Source organism: Gigantopelta aegis, chromosome 3, assembly GCF_016097555.1.
Source record: "Gigantopelta aegis isolate Gae_Host chromosome 3, Gae_host_genome, whole genome shotgun sequence".
Taxonomy (NCBI): Eukaryota; Metazoa; Mollusca; class Gastropoda; order Neomphalida; family Peltospiridae; genus Gigantopelta; species Gigantopelta aegis.
Window position 1 is genome coordinate 33,143,244 of NC_054701.1, and position 20,237 is coordinate 33,163,480.

The 20,237-nt window shown below is 40.7% G+C and overlaps 2 protein-coding genes across 3 annotated transcripts in view; one reads left to right on the forward strand and one right to left on the reverse strand.

Moving 5' to 3' along the window:
- Positions 1–10,606, reverse strand: part of LOC121367910 (microsomal glutathione S-transferase 3-like) — a 37,551-nt gene extending 26,945 nt beyond the window's left edge. The window contains exon 1 of one of the 2 annotated variants that reach the window (XM_041492359.1): positions 10,481–10,606. The gene's annotated coding sequence lies outside the window, so the exon portion shown is untranslated. Of the gene's footprint in view, positions 1–10,035; positions 10,173–10,480 lie in introns of those variants that run through there. The other variant, XM_041492360.1, reaches the window with a different exon arrangement.
- A 1,557-nt stretch (positions 10,607–12,163) lies between these two features.
- On the forward strand, positions 12,164–17,685 carry LOC121367306. Its single transcript, XM_041491419.1, has 4 exons — positions 12,164–12,300; positions 16,309–16,350; positions 17,169–17,273; positions 17,444–17,685. Exons 1-4 carry the CDS (start codon positions 12,212–12,214, stop codon positions 17,559–17,561), a joined length of 354 nt encoding a protein of 117 aa, XP_041347353.1. The 5' UTR covers positions 12,164–12,211; the 3' UTR covers positions 17,562–17,685.
- Positions 17,686–20,237: the final 2,552 nt, after the last annotated feature.

Consider the following 20,237-nt stretch of genomic DNA (forward strand, 5'->3'; position numbering starts at 1 on the left):
GGGTTTCTTGAGTGTGCCCGGGTATCAGGAAATGCACTTGCAAAGTGTTTTATTTCCCGCCAAAGTTGGTTGCGTGGGCGCGATTTAACCGGATAATGCTTTTTTAAAGGTTGGTTTCCCCTTATGTTGGGAACCGGCCGGAAAGTCGACCTTTAATTCTCTGGAAAAATGTGTATACGTACCTGTACCTTGACGAATTAGCGGCAAGGAAGTCCAAACCGGAAACGTTTATTATTTTGACAAAAGGAAATTTTGTTATTTAATGCGGCAAATTATAGAATATATATTTATATATAATATATAAGTTTGGTTAATTATATATTTATATATATAAATATATTCAGGTTTAATATATATATATATATAATAATAAATGTATATATTACTATAACATATTAATATAAATATATGATTTAGAAAATTTGTTTCTAATTTTCATTATTATTCCCATACTTACCAGTGCTAAGCACCAACAAATTCCTTTCAACCTGAGTCCAATAAACCTCACACGGCAAGAATTCTCTCCCCCTTCCCGGATAAGCGGCAAAGGCTATCCTTGCACGGGCTTAAACAAGTAACTCATTCTCGGTTCAAAGTCCCCCCCGAGAAGCAACATAGGGTGGGTGGAGGTATAGTTTGTTGTGCTACCTAGGTAATATGATAATATGAAAGGAGACACAAATTTTCTAATAGTCTTATTCAACTTACTGTGCTAGCACAACAACTATGCTATACCGGACGTTGCAATGACACCGTTAAAGCACGTGATTCAACCTTAATGGGAGGAGGTAAGAAAATAAGGACTTACCCGTAAACCCAAAAAGCTCCTTTGAAGTACTGACATGGAAGATAGACGAACCACGACATACGGTAACAAGGTAGTCAAAAACTTTGGGAGTAAAAGGGGGGCTTCCCAAAAGAAAAACTCATCCCCATGAACGGGAGGAAACAACATCTCCCAGGGAGAGAAACAGTAGACAACAACTACAAAAAACCCCATCCCTCAGAAAAGGGTGGGAGTTTAACATGTCCGAATCGTGAATCGATGGCAGTCGGACGGAAAAGAGGTCGACCCCTTTCCGTTGCCCTGCGCACAGACACGACGTGGTTGAGCCGCAATGACTGTCTGGATCCTACGCGTACCGTCAGGACCAAACTGCCATATCCCGGAAATAGAAACGGTCAAAAGTGTGCCGTCCTTTCCAAACCCCTGCATTCATGACCTTTATAATATCTAAAGAGTCATGAAAATTCAGGGAAGCAGAAATGGCTCGGATCTCATGTGGTCTAACAGAGAAATTCCGTAACACATGACCACCTGCCATCTCATATGCTAGCTTGATGGTAGCTGCTATCCATCGAGACAAAGCATTTTTTGTGACATCACCCAGCCTAATGGTATAAGAAATAAACAATCTCTTTTTACCCTGCCCGCCGGTTTTTCATACGCTCCAAATAATACTTCAATGCTCTCACCGGGCAAAGAAGTCTATCCGAGTTATCAGATGACAGTGTAGGTGATAAACTGTGAATGACAGTAGGTTGGAAACTCTTCCCCCGGAGACTGGGTTTTAGTACGTAAAGTGACAGACCCGTCCGAATTGTAATCAACCAAGTCATGCAAAAAAGCATGAATCTCACTGATCCGACGACAAGCTGCCAGTGAAACCAGAAACAGAGTCTTCCACATCAAGGCACGAAGACTAGCAAACCTCAACGGCTCATAAGGCGCACCCTTAAGAGCATGTAACACCAGAAAGACATCATATTTCGGAATAATGGAAGGTCGTTCAACAGTGGATTGTAATGATTTTAAGTAAATCATGCAACACCAAGTTCGTAGAAAAGTCACGACATCCACACTGTTTAAGAGTAGTGAAAATCGCAGCTCTGTGACTTTTCACTGTCGTGACTTTAAGTTTCCTTTCTTGGACCAACGCCCAGAAGTACTCCGCTAAATCGTTGACAGTAGGCGATAAGGGATCGAAATCCCGTGCGTTTGCCCCAACGAACCCACATTCGCCAGTGACACTGATAAACCGACTCGGTAGATTTGCGCTTTGCTGAAGAGACGAGATGCGCAATTCTTGTCGAAAAACCTCTGCGTCGCAAGGAAGCCCTGATAACCTCCACGCGTGAAGCCGGAAGACCTCCAGCGTCGGATGCCACACCGTCTGACTCAGTCGCTGGCTGAGTAGATCGGACAACACTGGTAACCGGACGGGACTGACACTAACAGTGACAGGAGCTGTGGAAACCAGGGCTGCGCCACCCACAGAGGAGCTATCAACGTCACGTGACAGGTTCCTGGACCACTTTGGTCAACACCGTGCCGAGTAAGACAGGAGGAGGGAAGGCATAAAAAATCCAGTCTCGTCCAATCCATACTTAACGCGTCGTACTCCAACGCCAATGTGTCCGGTACCGGGACACGAACACCGGCAATTGTTGTTCAACCGTGTGGCAAACATGTCCACCTGTGGACTGCCCCACACCCGAAGAAAACCGCTGCGACCACCCCTTTGTTCAACATCCACTCCGTCTGAACAAGGGTATGTCGACTGAGGGCATCTGCTAACACATTCACCGATGAAGGAATTTGTGTTCGCCCACAGAGTGGTCCCTAGTTGGTCGCAGAATTCCAAAATCGCAAGAGCTTTGCGACCCAAAGTCTCCGATTTGGTTTCCACCCCAACGATTGAGATATGCCACTACCGACGTATTGTCGCATCTCAACAGAATTCGACGGTGTCGAAGAACACACCGGAAATGAAGACAGGCACGATGAACTGCCTCCGTCTCCAAACAGTTTGATATGAAGCTTCCTCTCGGAGAGATTCCATACCCCTGAAATGTGTTGATCCAACAGATGCGCCCCGTACCCGTGCAGCGACGCATCCGTGAACAGGATCAGATCCGGAGCAGGGGTGTGTAACGGAACCGATAGGGACATGCACTTGTCCGACAGGCACTCCTGTATCGGATGAGTGAACCATGGGCCCAGAGGCACTATATCGTGTCCCAATTGTGACCGTCCCCACCGTGGGGACAAATGCCACTGGAGTGGTCGTTTGAAACGTCTGAACCGCACTATCAATGAGGCTAGAGATTCAAGGTGGCCCAACACCACGTGGAGAGATCGTACCGTAGTACTTTGCTCCCCCATCAAACGTCGCGCCGACGTTTCGAAATTGTGGATACGCGCATCGGTGGGACGAACCGACGCTACCACAAGATCGAAGACCACTCCGAGATATGTGAAAATCTGAGCCGGTGTTACCTCCGATTTCACCCAATTGGGAATAAAACCCAATTGGAGGATCGTGTCCAAAACCAACCCGACATTGGTCTGACACTCCTGTTGCGACGAAGCTGGGATCAACCAATCGTCCAGATAGGTATGCATTCGAACCCCTAACAAATGAACATACCTACCCAACCACCCCACCCCTCACCGCTTTTACCACACGTGTAAAAGCATGGGGACTCGTCGCCAAACCGAACGGGAGCACACGAAACTCGTACGCTTTCCCGTCAAACGGGAAGCGCAGAAACTTCCAAAACGCCTTGTGCACCGTGACATGGAGGTATGCGTCTTTCAGATCGATCGACGCAGCCCACTCCCTAATTTGAAGCAGGTTCCGGACCGAATGAACCGTTTCCATTTTCATGGAAGGAACATCGACGTAGAATTTAGGATTGGTCTCCATTCCCCATTTTTCTTCCGGGCGAAGAAAAGATGAGAATAAAATCCGGAGTGTCCAGACTGACTCTCTTGGATGGCCCCTTTGTCGAGAAACTCGGCAATCATACTCTCCACTAAAACGCGCCGATCCGCGGACGGTAACGGCGGCATTCTCGGAGTGGAAGTAAGAGGGGGGCTCGAAGAAAAGGGTATTTTTTAACCGTGTCGAACGACCGACAGAACCCAGGGGTCGAGACCAGGCAGCTTGCACCAATTTCGAAGGAAATGGCGGAGCCTGCCCCCCACGGGTATGGTTGCTAACGGTACCTCCGAAAGCAACTGCCGATCGTTCACGTACCCTCACTCCAACCGCTTACCACCCGTAGGCGCAACGCCTTTGGTGGACTGAGAACGGAACGCAGTACGACATTTGCGTCCTCGCTTAGCGGAAGACGGGTTGTTACCTGGTTGCCTCCTAGTGTCAGGAACCCTAGGGATCTGAGCCGACTGTAAAAAAGCAGCCTTTTTCACAGGAAGAGGCTTGAACCCCGAAAACGTGGACCGACGTTTACCAGAGGTTGAGGGTCGAGTGTTCGGGACTGGTCGCGACAAATCCTTGTCTAGGACAATATTAAAATCGGGAAAAAAGAGTAAATTTTCCCGTACCGAACGTGTACGAAAAACGTCTTCGCAACGTTTGACGCACTCAAACCCGCCAGGTAATGGTCACGCCGTAACAAAAGACTGTTTCGCAAACAATCGGCCAGATAACTGAGCGATATGCTTAAGGCTTTTGACGCAGCCTCCAAACAGCCTTTCGCCATCGCGGAAGGCTCTCGACAGCCTTATCCAAGCCAAATAGGAACGTACCTAATAGTTTATTAACCTGGAAACATCGACTTAGCCAGCCGTTCGAACGATTCCAGATCACGCGATTGGCAATGACACATGCGGCGATGGGGAACAAGCGGCTCGGACACTAGCAGAACGACCGCCGGATGTTCGAGAAAATCCGCCACCAACGTCTCATAGGAGTCGGCACGAAAAATGCGCGCTCCCGTTAAGATTTTCCCCGTAGGCAGTGCCGTTGGGTACTCATCAACACCCACTCCCAGGATACGATCACTGCCAGTGATCAACACATCAATGTCACAAAGTGAACTGTGCGCCTCCTGTGCAAGTGGTAAACCCGACTCCTCACGAGGAGTGACCAAATTCAAAGAACGGTTCCCGAAGGAGACACCCTTGAATATAGGCTGGGCCTCAACCTGAGGTATAGCGTCCCCGCATACCTGTCGGACCTGGTCCCTGACAAAAGCCAGAACCGCCGGATAATCGCACTCCTCCTCTACCTCCAAACCGAAGTGACAGAGAGCTGGGTCAGCGACAGAATCCGGTCCAACCGACGCTTCCTCTGAAGCCAGGTCATTGTCCACTGTATCAATTGGTTTCCAAGATTTTAGTCTACATAATTTTCGTACAGCCAGAATACTAATTGTCATTCTGATAATTCAAGAGAGAATTTTCAAAAAAAGGAGGACAGTTTCCACATTATTTAAAACGTAAGCACCGTAACACATGTATACTATTAAAGCATAATGATAAAACGCATGTGCAGAAACATTCACCACGTTTTATCTTTGGATGATTATGATGCAGGTGCAAGCAGGGCTAAAATGTGTGCGAATTTCCAAATCCAATTTGCACCAGCATAAAAGATCCGAATCTATTTGGATTCATGTGAAATATTTCAAAAAAATTATTATATTGAATAATCAGTGAGTAAAACATTACCAAATTACAAAATATAATAATAATCATAAAAAATATCCTGGTTATCAAGCTTCAGTTTGAAATGGCATCAAAAGTGTAGCATACATTCGAATCTATGCATATTCGAACGGTGATTTCTCGAGAGCGGTGGTTGACCCATTTCTATGAACCAATTGGCAACGAAGAGAACCAAAAATAAATTGGTAGTTCAGTTCTTACATAATAACAATAGACGGTAATTTAGTGTGCCAAATTTAATAATAAATGAAACCAGGGGTGCACAAATGTGAAATTGTAATCAACCAGTAGCTGAAGTTTCGTTGCCCACATATTTCATAAACGTTTTATGAATATAATTTTGAACTGTCATTAAAATGAAAATGAAATTTAAATGATTTTATTATCATCATTACTTATCAGTTTAGTTTTATTTCTTTTTCATCTGCAGCTCATCTTCACTTGGGCTGTCACAGTCATATTACTTTGATGAACTGGATGGCTGTTGGTGTAGTTTGTGGTCTTTTACATGTCTTGTGTTAGCCAACATTATTCAGCGCAAATTATTAACGACTGCTTAACCTCTGTGTAGGAGATTGAACAAATTAAACGCGAGTAATATTACAAGATTTTGTTTTTAAAAGGATACATAATTCTTACCAAACGAACCCCACCATTCAATAACGCGTACAATTCCAATGCTTAATTGTTGAACAGCTCCTTAGAGAAAGCACGGGAATACTCTGTAAAACAGTGTACACGTGATGATCACGAGTAGCATAGATCTGCATTTTCAGTGATACCAAACATTTTGTCTCATGTCAAATCGACCCTATACTTAGTACTACTAGTTTGTCCCTATCCGGATTATTTCGCCACCAAATACATATTTTATATTGACGATATTACTAAACCATTTAACAAAAATACAATTTAATTCATAAAAGTACAAAGAACTTCAAAAACACGTTTTACAAAATGCAGGTCTCGTTTTGAAGTAAATTAAGTTAACAATGACAACATTTAAGAAATATTTTATTATTAATTAGACTATAGCTTGCCAGATGGTGTCTAAAAACTTCACACTCGGTAAGCATGAGTCGTCAGTATTGGATGCGTCAACAAGGTGGAAATATTTGTAGCAAGAATTGGGTAGGAACCAGCTAGTTTGGGGACGAAATATATGGCATATGGCTTTTCAAAATGACTCCTGTCAAATCAAGTATGGTGGACGCTGAGTGGATGACAGCAATAGGGTGGATATTTATATCGCCTGTCATTCAAGTTGTCAGTGCCAATACTTTTGAATTGCCCGTGTTAATTGATTTTCTTGACAAAGAATGGTTGCCCGCAACATATTTTGGTTGTCTCGGGCGCGCGCACAACCGATATGTGCACCTCTGGAAACATTTCTGTTATTTCGCTGATATTATGTTCCTAATCTAGAATTACCTTATCTTTTTATCCACAAATCATTTTGTCAGTTTCAGAAAAGTGCTTCAGTAATATCCATACAAACATTGAACCAATGTGCAAAATACACTGGCAAAAGTATCGTTTACGAATATAAACTAGTATACAATATATACTCTGTCAAAAAGAAACGCATAGGCGAAATATTCATGGAATTATCTCTTTAATACAAAGTGGCATTGTCCTGCTGAAAGAGTTCTCTCTGTCAATCCAAAATGGGAAGCATGTGATAGCAAAGAATTTCATCCCAGTAGCCTACAGCTGTCAGGTTGCCTTGTACAAACACAAGTTCACTTCTGCTGGTGTATGAGATGGCTATCCACATCATGACACTCCCTCCACCGAATCGGTCAACTTGGGCGACGCAGTTGGCAAAACGTTCATTGCGGCATCTGTAAACACATTGTCATCCATCACGTTGCTGCAGAAGCTAGGAAACGTGACTCGTCGCTGAACCATACTCGCCGCTAGTTTACCAAGTTCCACCCTATACATCCGTGTACCAGCTTAAACATAAATGTCAATGTTGACATCACAGGACGGGGCCAACATACGGTCTCCTAGCCCGTAAACCAGCTTCTCGAAGTCGGTTCCAAATGGTTTGTGCAGACACCCTTCTCAAACCAGGTATGCGTCCAGCAGTGTTTCGTTGCTGTGGCAGTTCGGTGACGCAAGTGCAGAACCCGGATGTAGCGATATTGTGCTGCAGTTGTTATGTGAGGTCTTCCACTTCTGGGCTGGTCTTCAGTTGATTGAAACTGCTGGTACCTGTCCCAGAGACATGAAATGGTGCTCTGATGGACGTTCATGTGGCATGCGACTGCTGACTGCAATTCACTTAACTGGAGGCGGCCTATTGCAATGTTTTGATTCAGCAGCCTTAGTCTTGGTATTTTGTAACTCCTCTACGTCGAAATGGAAATGAGGCATCATTGCGAGCATTACAGCTTTAAATACCCATCACTACCCCAATCTCCCCCCACCCCCAAGTTTCACGTGCATTTGCCAAAATCTGACCATTTCACGCCGATTTCCTGCAATTGTCGCACAACGTGCGTTAAATTTGTTTTAAGGCACATTTGGGCATGCTGTCCCATTCCAGGAACATTAACAAACATGGTCATTCAGCAACATTGTAAAAACAAAAAACAATATTTCGTAAAATCAAACACTCTTCTTCTTTCCCCATCACCTATGTGTTTCTTTTTTGACAAAGTATATATTATATACAGTTAGTAGCATATGACACAGAATTCTATATATACTAACACTGTTGATAAAGTTCTTCTCTGAAATTTTTTAGAATCACAAGGTTCTCATCGACTGCTTGCAGGAGAATCCACATGGATTCTTGTGAAAAAAAAGCCGAATTTGTAGCCCTGGCAAGTAACTAATCGGCTCTCATGGATATGCCTACACTATACAATATTTAAGAGTTGTTTATAAATATTCTTTGTGGGCGGTTGGAGTGAGTGGTTAAAGGTAAAAATGGTGTCTGAATTGTCTAGTTAACTCAGTAACATCATTAAATGAATGCAAGACAAGTGAATTTGAATACCAAAATTGTTTTAGACATTCTGCTATCTTCACTATCTAGACTAAATTAATTCTCATTGCCAATAATTATAACATTTAAAAAAGTTACAAACTTACCATTAAGGATCAACAGAACTTTCATCATTAATGTATTATAAACAAATCTATATTTCAAGTATATATAAGAGACTGATTTTTTAGAACACTTTATATGCAGTAAATCAGTAGCCAGATTAAACGAGAACTCTGACAGCACTGCTAAAGCAATACACGACGCCTATCAAGCCCAACACATTTTCTTATCTCCTAAGTCCAACAGCTCTAAACTGTGAAAAAAGGGTAAATCACAGTCAAACTTGTCCCATAACAGTAGATGATAAAGCTACAAAAAATGTCAGCTCAATATCTTGAATGATTGTGGAATCAAAATCTGAAAAACTAATGTTCTTTTCTCTCAAGTTTAAGTGCCATAACTCTGTCACAAATTGGTAAATCACCCAATCTAATTAAAATTAGCTCCACTATTACATGTGGATCTAAAGACAGCCAGTTGGAGCTCATGTCTACCAATCAAAACCTTACTTGCAGAATCCTGCCAGTGATTTAAAACTAACAACACTGCGTAGTCCCCAATGTCCAGGTAACATTTCGTCTGTAAATAATAATTTAAATATTGACCAATCACACTTCGCCTTTTATAACGTTATTTGGGAGCATACAAATTCTAAAAATATCAGGCGAGTCTATTTTAGTGGCCGCAGTACAGCGAACCATACCAATACGTACGGGGTGGGTTATCAGTCTTCAATTTTACATTAAAAATTATTTATTTATTTATAAAATAAAATAAAAAACTAAATCAGTCTTCAGTTTTACATTACAAATTATTTATTTTATAAAATAAAACATGTTTTAAGGCATTCGTAATTCACACGAAACATGTCGTATACCCTCAGGATAATTCGGAATGTTTTCAAATTATTTTTAAATCACTGGCAGGATTCTGCAAGTAAGGTTTTGATTGGTGGACATGAGCTCCAACTGGCTGTCTTTAGATCCACATGTAATAGTGGAGCTAATTTTAATTAGATTGGTAAATCACCATGAAAGTCAAAACTTGATCTGTAACAGTATATAATGAAGCTACCGTATATAAAAATGTCAGCTTAATAACTTGAGCCATTTTGAAAAAAGGTCTATAAAACTATATGTGGGACAGACAAAGAGACACGAAAGATATAGTCCCATCCGGTTGAACCTGTAGGAGCAGAGTTCCAACTTATACAGCTTTTTAATACTGTCCCTAACCCTAAACCAGAATATATATATATATATATACAGAATGGTGGAACTGTCGCTATTCTTGCCCAATGTTTTTTTAGAGAGAAAATATAACAAAAGCAGATTTGTTAACCTAACGTTACAACATCCACTGCATCCAAATTTGACAAATATTTAATAGTTTACACATATATTAAACATTTTATATTTACTTATTATTTTTGTAAGCAGCTTAATTAACAGATTAATACTTCATTTGGATGACAGTTCTAACATTCTAGACAAAATACCTGCTTGTTCTAGTCAGTGTAAACCTGGTTTGTGTCTAAACTCAGAAAATTATTCTATGTTATATGCTGAAATATCCTAAGTTGAAACTTTTTAGAACATTGCATCAGTTTCTCTTCATGTTCCAAGGACAGACACGTGACATCAGAATTGGTCATCGGTGGTTTCATTTGAATTTTAAAAAAGAAAACTACATTAAACACGAGTCATAAAAATAACTGTAATGTGTCAAAAATGACTTGTAATCCACGCTACTCATTGCAATTACAATGAACACTGCTCACTCAGTAGTCACTGGACTGAACCAAACTTGAAACTGTACAATCACAAGGCATGTCACTTCTTAATAGGGTGATTGCACTAATAATTTGGACCATGTAAGCTGAAGTGAAGAATAAGTGATGAATGTGTTACACTATGAAATATTCTGCATTGCACATCACTTACTCTGTATGAATAAGTTCGAAGTAGTAGTTGAGGAAAATTTGTTCAACTTAACCTTGATGAAGTTGCCAGTTAGAGTTACATACCCTTACCTATGCACGCAGATCACGCGCCGGGTTCTACGACACGATATTAATTCCCATTACCCATTATGTTAACATTTTCTACCAAAACTTGAAATAAGCAGGGTAGTGACCAATCAGGCTCAGGTACGGATTTAGGCAAAGACCCAAGGGTCAGTTAATTCATTTTGTATTTGTATAACGTGAGGAACTGATAATAAGCTATACAGCAATTAATGTTCCAACCCGTCCCCTGCTATTAAAAGCTTATTGATTCGCGAATAAGGCCTGTAAGATTAGAAGAACATCAATTTGAAATGTTTATCAAGTGTATATAAGGACAAAAACGGAAATACGTAGCACCCTATCTCACCCCACGCACCTGTTATTCCATCCGGGGGGGGGGGGGGGGGCGAGACGTAACCCAGAAGTAAGACGCTCGCTTGAAGTTTACAACCGTAAATAAAGTGTGTTGAGTGCGTCGTTAAATAAAATAATTCTTTCTTCTTTTTTCCTATTATTCCATCCATGCATACACATTTAAAAGGTGTGCCACAGTAGGACTATATTTGATCTGGCCTACTAGTATTTGATTGACCGTATAAATTTGCATAGGCCTACAATACAACTTGTCAGTATATTGGAAACTTCTTTGTGGTATGTTCAGCCCATGTAGGCCTAAATGAAATATGTTTATCACAAAATGGGTATACTCTGTCAGGTTTAGTAGATGTATAAATTTGTTTACATTAATATGAGAGAAAGACATGCACAACAAGGTCGAGCTGATCTTTTCAGGCTAATTTGCCCCTAATAAAATCCAAGGGCATAGCCTACTAATAAAACAATAAAAATGTTGTAGCTGCTCGTGCTTTATATAGAAACATATAGCTGGAATAAATTATCTGCCAGCCATGGAACTGACTGATATGTTTCCGCGGGAAATAAACATAAATAAGAAAGAATAGGCCTATTTCCCTAGTAAATTATGTCAAATATAGATCTGTGTTATTGTAACGAGCATTTAATAAAATATTAACACAAATCAGTTTTATAACTGAGCGTTTTTCAATGGGTTTTTTTCTTCTAATCTGTTCTTCCGATGTTTTGACGTACCTAAGTAGTCCGATACACCTGTCGTCAACTCGGCAACTGATCGAGTAACTGAGTTTATGACAGATGTATCGGACTACAAACAACGCTGTAAAGTTAATCGTTTGTAAACGTGACACAATATTGATAATACGTGAATAAGAAAATTTAAACTGTCGATGATTCTGATGTTAAGCCCCCTCTCCACTTGCAAGTACATGATTTTGGAGCCCTTATAGATTATTTTCTGCGGATACATGGACTGGTCGATCATGTACTCGAGGATAAAGTAGGCATCATATGCCTTGTTGTTGTGGGCGACAGCCGTGAAACCTTTGTGGTTGTCTCGAAACAACCATTGGCAAAATTGGATGTGGGCACCGTCCCCTTGAAAGATGACTTGACGGAATCCACACGTATTGTCACATGGTTGTTTCAAGTACTGTTTCTTCTTCTTGTCACGTTTGTTACAAGAGGGACATATTGACCCGCATGCGTGGCATTTGGATGTGTCTGTGGTAGATTGGTTTTTACACGCTTCACACGACGTCTGCGCCACCAAGTAGTTCGGTACGTGTTGATGTTTGCCACACCACGATTGCTGGCAATGCTGACACCGAGCCTGATGACGGCAGTTATTTCCGGGGCAAGTGGGACACACTTCAATTGGTGAGTAACCTTCATTGCATTGCAACAATTCGTCCTGACAGCATTCGAAATCGTAGAAGATGAACTTGGTACGGGCGTCGTTGATTTCTTTTGGAGGCTGATAACAGAGATGGCCTTGATCCACGTGGCTGTTGCAACAGGGGCATTTCCATTCCCCACAAGTGTGAAGTTTAGGATCCCTCTCACTTCTATTAAGCATTTTTTTGCAGATGGTGCATCTCCAGAAACTCTCACACTTGGAAGGGATGGTATGTCCCTTCTTGTCTTTTTTCTGTTGTTTGTGTCGCCAAAAGCAATCCGGCGATCGACAGGTGACGTGACAATGGAGGCACGTTATCTGGACTTCGGTCTCGGGACAGTTCTGGCTATGACACACAATGCAGGTAAAAGCACAGGAATGGTGTGTCTTGTTATTGTATGGTTTTAGACAATGTTGACAAAAGTAGGACGCCGAAAAGAAGCCAGTAATGTTGACAATGGCGTGAAAATGTGGTCTTGGCTGCTCCACAAAGTACAGAAACAGTTTAGGCGATTGCGACGTCTGGTCGCCCACTCATTTATTACCCAGTTCTGCACTCACCACAAGAATTTGGCATCCCAGGACGTTCTCGAAGGCAGGAATGTCATTCAAACTGCATGGACGGTCGGTGGGCACACCTGCCAGTTCGCATAATTTCAGAGCCAGTTTTTTCTGCTCTCGGCGTTTCTTGTGTGTAACATCTTTGTAAAATGCCTGGGCGCATTTCTTGTGTTGAAGAATCAACTCGATGCGGGTGGTCTTTGGGTAGGGACCTCCCACGAGCTCCTGCCAGTCCTTGTTTGATATACAGATGACTTTGGCCCATGCCACGCCGATCGCACGGGACATGCATAAATCGTCGTCGTTCACGATTTTCACAAGAGACGTTTTTAGGTGGATTGAATTGTCCGGACTAGTGAGATCTGTTAGTGTGGTACCAGATCTTCCTCCTCGAGGGATTTGAATGGTGCCGATCTGAATGTTGAAAGATGCATCCAACGGTAAATCTTCGTGGCTCTGTAGTACTTTTTCGATGTACCCTAGGATGACGTCAGCATTCAGTTCGGCCAAGGGTTGCAAGGGCACGACGATCGGCGAATTCAGGGCATCGTGGTGGAGAATCACTCGTCCAATGTCTCTGCCTTCCAAACCGAGAGTAGCTTCTTCCAAAACGTCTTGAAACATGTCATGTAGATCATTGTGTAAATGTTTGAGTTTTTTCCCTTTCCACTGATCTTTAAATTTAAGTTCGTACGTCGTGTCGACTGCCTTTGTTTTCTTGTGAATCCTCACACTTTTCTTTGTAAACACGTAGGGGGTAGATGAAGTAGTCGAGGTAGCAGCAGCAGCAGCAGAGCCGATCCCTCCCACCTGATTGATCGTACGCTGACGCTTGACGGGTGGTTCTGATGATGTCGATGGCAGTGTTGACGGTGGTCTGTGTTCGCAATGTATTTTATGCCTCATCAGATCAGACATTCTTCTGAATGTGTCATTGCAAAAGGAACACGGTAGCCCTTTCCCCTTTTTAACGTCGTCTTCTTTGGAGGTAATCACAGGTTCTTCTGGTTGCCATTCCCCGTCGTTAATACAGATTTTGGCCAGTTCGTCATGGGATGGATTCCAATGGTCGTCACAAAGTTTTACCATTTCTTCGTATTCATCGAGTGTTAAGAGAGACCATAAGTCTTCAATCTCGGGACCAGGAAGAGTCTGCAGCCCTGTGTCTTCTTCCAATTGCTCCATCGTAGATTCAGACTGCTCAATTTCCTGACACATTAGTGCTATGATTTTTAAATGTACGTATTCGTCATCCTCCAAACCATGTTTTTGGCCCACGCAAGCAAGTCGTCACTGCTCGTGAAGGAATCCACCTTCGTATTCAAGACGAATCGATCCATCTAATAAAAAAATAAAACGTTCAACCTAATAGATTTTTTCTCACAACATAATATCTCATATTTTTACAGTTTTCAAAAAACAATAGCTAACGACTATGTTTGGTGTATAAAAGATTTCGTATAGATGCACGCACACACACACACACACACACGCACGCACGCACGCACGCACCACACACACACACACACACGCACACACGCACACACACACACACACAAGCTAATACGCGTGACTGTTTGAAATTCAATACGGCAAAACAAATTTTTAATTCACATTCAGTAGGGGCCTACTTACTATATTCGTGATATTTTGTTTTGTATACCTAACAAATAGAGAATAAACAACTATAGATCTATATAAGAAGGAAAAAAAAACTATTAAAAAAAAATTGCACTACTGAGAGCCGAAGTCGGTTCGCCCTTGCCGTGCGCTTACGTTCTATCCATTAGACCACAAGACGTATGTAGAAATAATTGTAATTTAATTTACATAAGGAAACGATACGGTAGGGTAATTCCTTGTTTGGAGGTAAATAGCTTCATATTATGTAGATGAACAAAGACAGTGTTTTCGCTTGTACACGTTAATACGCGAGACTGTTTGAAATTCAATACCGCAATTATTATTTTTATTCACATTCAGTCGGGGCCTACTTACTATATTTGTGAAATTTTGTTTTGTATACCTAACAAATAAAGAATAAACAACTATAAATCTATATAAGAAGGAAAAAACTATTTAAAAAAAATTGCACTACTGAGAGGCGAACTAGGTTCGCCCTTGCCGTGCGCTTACGCTCTATCCATTAAACCACAATAATTATAATTTAATTTACATAACGAAACGATACAGTAAGGTAATTCCTTGTTTGGAGGTAAATAGTTTCATATTATGTAGATGAACAAGGACAGTGTTTTCGCTCGTCATAATGATTATACGCAAATTAATTGTCTTGTGGCTGGCTCCATCGTTTACGTCACGAGAAATGGTGAGCGGTGACATGGTGAACGGTGGTCTTTAAAGGGACATTCCTGAGTTTGCTGCAATTTTAAAGATGTTATCGACTAACACTAACAGAGCCGTTTTGATGACTATAAGTACATATCAAATATATTTCTCTGCATAAAATATTAGTGGCTGTATATTAAACGTGTTTTAGATCGCTCTAGTATTTGTACAAGATTAAATTGCATCTTATTTCCTAAAACATATTTTTTCGTACGTACGAAATTATTTGAAGACAAAATCCAGTTAGGGCTTCTTATAAATATTAAGACGACCAGAAACACGTTGAATATACAGACACTGATATTCTAAACAAGAAAATATATTTAATACGCAAGTTTAATCGTTGAACTATTTTATTAGACGGAAACATCATACAATGCAGCAAACTCGGGAATGTCCCCTTTAACAATAAAACATATTTAATTAGTTAAAGCTGTGTACCTGTATTCCGGCACCTGTTATTTCATGGTGTTTACTAAAGAACGTCACTTGTAAAATTATTGTCCACTGTCGTTAGCGTGTGTATGTTAACATCTTGATAGGTGACAATGATGTCATTATCCACCCCAGGAGAGGAGCGCTTTCCCGCGTTCATTGTTGGTTCCTCTGGAGCGTTACGGTAAATCTAGTGTCGCATTGACTTAAAGTGCCTTTATCCATTGAAGGTTTAGTCACCTCTTCCGTGGATACCGTTCACCATCAAAGGCGGGGACCCCCGATGTCGAGTCTGTACCCACGACGAGGAACGGAAACATCTGTTCTTCTTGTTATCTTTTTTAAAATGTGTCACGGTAATTAAGTCGCCATATGGCATATGGGAATGTTAACGGGACTTGATTGCTCGCATCATAGTATGACGATTATAAATTCATTGCTAACAATCATTCATTACTTCGAACACAGCTGCTAACAGTCATTCGTTACTTTGGACACAGCCATGGACCCCTTTGAAACGTAAGTTTTACATTTACTTCTTTTTACGTATTAAAATTGCATTCATTTATATATTGCAACGATTTTAAAATCAGTACACCTCTTAAGAAATCTCAGTTACATTAAATGTCGTTCTTTTTTTTCAGTATCGATGATTTTGATTTCGAACGTCTGTTCGATGAATTAAGGTTAGATTATTTTATAAATTGTTACTAGACTTTTTATCTTTTATTCAACGTCTACGAAATACAGGCTCTGTTGTTTCGTAGATTGTCCAAACTTTGCAACAACCAATATGTCGATCAATTGTTTGTCAATGATTAAGTGAACAAACAATATACTGTTGATTGATTGAATAAGTATACAATACAATACAATAACTTTATTTCCATGTTCATATATGAATAATAAAAAACATAGTCTGGTTGACCAGCAAAAATAAAGTACATAATCGCTAACATAAAACCCCCCACCTAAACTATAACTCTAATAAAGTACATGTAGTGTAACAGATTATATTGTCTTTTGTCTGTTCTTCAATATTCGGTAAATTAAAATAAAATAAATAACAAATTATAGCAAACAACAACAATTAGTATACAATATGTAGATATCAAAAGGAGGAAAGTACGTTTAACACTACTGAGGTCATTTAAAGTAACCAGGCATCCGATTGGTTAGAATTGGTAATGTATTGCGCAGCAGCTGTTTCGCTGATATTATGTTTGAGATAACCGGAGACAGTGCGCATTGCATAACGTCAAATACATGTACATCGACCGTTCTTTTCATTAGTAATAAACTGCATTGTAGCTTAACAAATCAACTTGTTTGATATATATATATATATATATATATATATATATATATATATATATATATATATATATATATGCTGTCCTCGCTAAAAGTTTTATGTCGTTAATATATCATTGGTATGGACGTCGCTAAATTGTTACGGTCTCTAATAATTAAATGATTTACAGTATCACTTGTATATTTCCAGCGAAAAAGAATTTACCTTCCCCCCTCTCGCTCCCTCAAGCGTCACCACTACCGTCGTCTCCAGCAGTCCTGACGCCACCACGAGCGCCATGGATAGTGATGATGAGTAAGTGTTAAGTTTTACATAAAATAAATATTAAAATTGCATTCAGTTATATATTGCAACGACTTTAAAATCAGTACAACTCTTAAGAAATCTCAGTCGCCTTAAAGCTAATAATGAACAATGCTCTTTTTTTTTCTTCTTTTTTTTTTACGTATCTCCTATATTTTCAGCGACGTGTTTATCTACACGCCCTCCACCATCGTCGCTTCCGGCAGCCCTGTCGCCACCACAAGCGCCACCGTCGCCAACCCTATATTAAGGTCTATTTTGAAGACCCCCTATATGTAAGTATTTACTGAAAACACACTATACCCTACTGTGCTTTATTGTATTACGTTCTTTTGTTTTCGATGTTGCTTTTGATATTAATGTTCAAGTGCGTTCAATCTGGCATTAAGGAGGTGGAGTGATTGCGTGTATGTTCTCTCTCTTATACAAAGACTAGACATACTGATTAAACTGAGATTTTTTTTTTTTACGTGTTAAATATCTTAAGCTCTTAAAAAACAAAATCAACATTTAATGGGTTTTTTCTTTTTCTTTTTCATGGGCAGACAGGAACAAAAACGAATTCTTGCAATGATCATCAGGTCATTGCAAGAGTTTCACGATACACTGTAAATAAAAAAATAAAATAAAACTGTGTTGTGATGTTTGGCCAATAATAACCTGGGTATAGTAATTCGATCGTCGGCTGATTAGGAAAAGTAGAGTCTGTTAACGGTTTCATTCTCTCCAGTATACTTCAGTTATTTTGTAGCTGTGTCGAGTGCGACAAAGCATCCATGTGATATGCGAAAAATGGTGTTCAGTCTTCAAATAACGTTGGTAAAACTTTTATTTATATTAAAATGTGTTTCGTATATTTCTGAGCTTAAAAATAAACGCATCACCTTTACATCGTTAAATACACATTTATTGTATAATTATTTTTCTACCACCAATTCATACTCATCCCTATAGTAGTTAAATGTATAAACTATAATACATACTTACTTTTTTTTTCTCGGTGAATCATCCTCACAATCAAATAATGACAGTCCGATACAGTTATCTAACAGCTGCAATGTTTGTGGTTCAGCTCGGAATGGCGCAACTTTTTATACACTCGGTGGTCTGGTCTAAGTAGGTCAGTTACGTCACGAGAAAGTAGGTCAGTAGGTCACGAGAAAGTAGGTCATGCTATGACTCATACCAAGGCCAAGGTCACGAAAAAGTAGGTCATGCCTCCAAACAGGCCTCCTTACTACTGGCCATATAGTTTGTTCCTCATTTTCCAATAGACCTCTTTCACATTCCACTGCGCATGTGCCCGTTGCGGGGTAACTTGAGGACGCAAACCGCGAACTCACGCGAGATCTCGCAAAAATAGACCTGTGGACAAGTTGGGGGGGGGGGGGGGAGGGCATATAGACAATGGGAAGGCCACGCAATAGGAATGTGAATATCTCCATGATTAATTATTCTATCAGTAGGGAACCTGAAAATTCTGTCGACATCCAACAAGACATTTGTGAATTATTGCTTATCACGAAATAAAAAATATTTGGTTGTTAACACCTGACAAACCATCGGTTCGGATTCGTACGCAATAAATATCGGATATAGGCTGAAATAATATTAATGTGTGTGCGCGTGTATGTGCAGATATTTATTGTATTTAACATGATTTAAATATTTATAAAGCATTATACAGATTACATTCAGGATTCTTGTCGGGATTTCTTTTTACCAAGTTATTTAAAATTTTGTTCGGTATTTGGAATAAAATTAAACGATACATATGAAATTTGAGCTATGGTATATAAAACAGTAGAATCAGGCCCGTAGGAACGATATCTGGAGTTGGGGAAGGGGAGGGAACACAATATGTAAGGGGGGGGGGGGGGGGGCAAAAGCCGTATTTTAAACCGGGTTTATAAAAGTGGGGCTATAGTCCCCCCTCCGAAATCTCGGTTGCTACCGACCTAAGAATGGTCAGAAATGTAACTATATTTCATATACAGCTATTTAAATTCGAAGCAAGGTTATTTAACCTAAGAAAGATGTAAGTTTTATTTAGCCTATAACATATTAGACTAGCCGACAGCTTGATAATATAGCTACAAACTCGGGATGGTCTCTTTATTATAAACTCATGAGGGTTTATTATGCGCAGTCATAAGGTACCAGTCATAAGATACTTTGTTTGAATGTTTGAAGCAAACATATTAAGTTCCATGTCAGGCCCGTAGCGGGGGGGGGGGGGGGGGGGGGGGGGGGGGGGGGGGTCGGGGTATCGGACAATCCCCCCACGCAGGATTGAGAGTTCCGCTCAAATTGTTATTATTTTTTTTGATTTTACATATAAAAGTCCTTGTCCCCAAATGACCGGGATAACGTAGCAAGAACGTCTGTCTGAGGTTCCATTTGCTGAAGGTTCGATCCTCCTCAGTGGGCCCGTTTGATTATTTCTCGTCCCAACCAAGAATCCATCAAAGGACGTCGTGTATGCTATTCTGTTTGTGGGATGTGAGAAGTATGCCATGTATCATTTATTATAAATACATTGGTACGATTGAAAACAAACGGTTTCTTGTCGTGGCTCTGTGACCAGTCCATTTTACATGCATACCACAAATTAATGTAACTTGTTAACGTGTATTTCGCAACAAAAGTTCGTGTATTATTCTCGAGTGTAACCGGCGTCATCTCATTGTTTGGCAAGGGGTTATATATACATCTGGGGAAAGACCCCCCCCCCCCCCCCCCCCCCCCATCTACGGCCCCCCGCCCATCCCCCCGCTACTCGCGCCATCGATGAGTTTGATGAGTTCATGAAATTTCGATCCCCCCACCCCGCTAATCATTAATCATGCTGGCTACGGGCCTGAAGTTATATACAATATTCATAAGTTAGACCAAAGATCAAATTAGGATCGTATCGGGTTGCATGGGTCTACCACTTTGGAAAAGTTGCTGAAC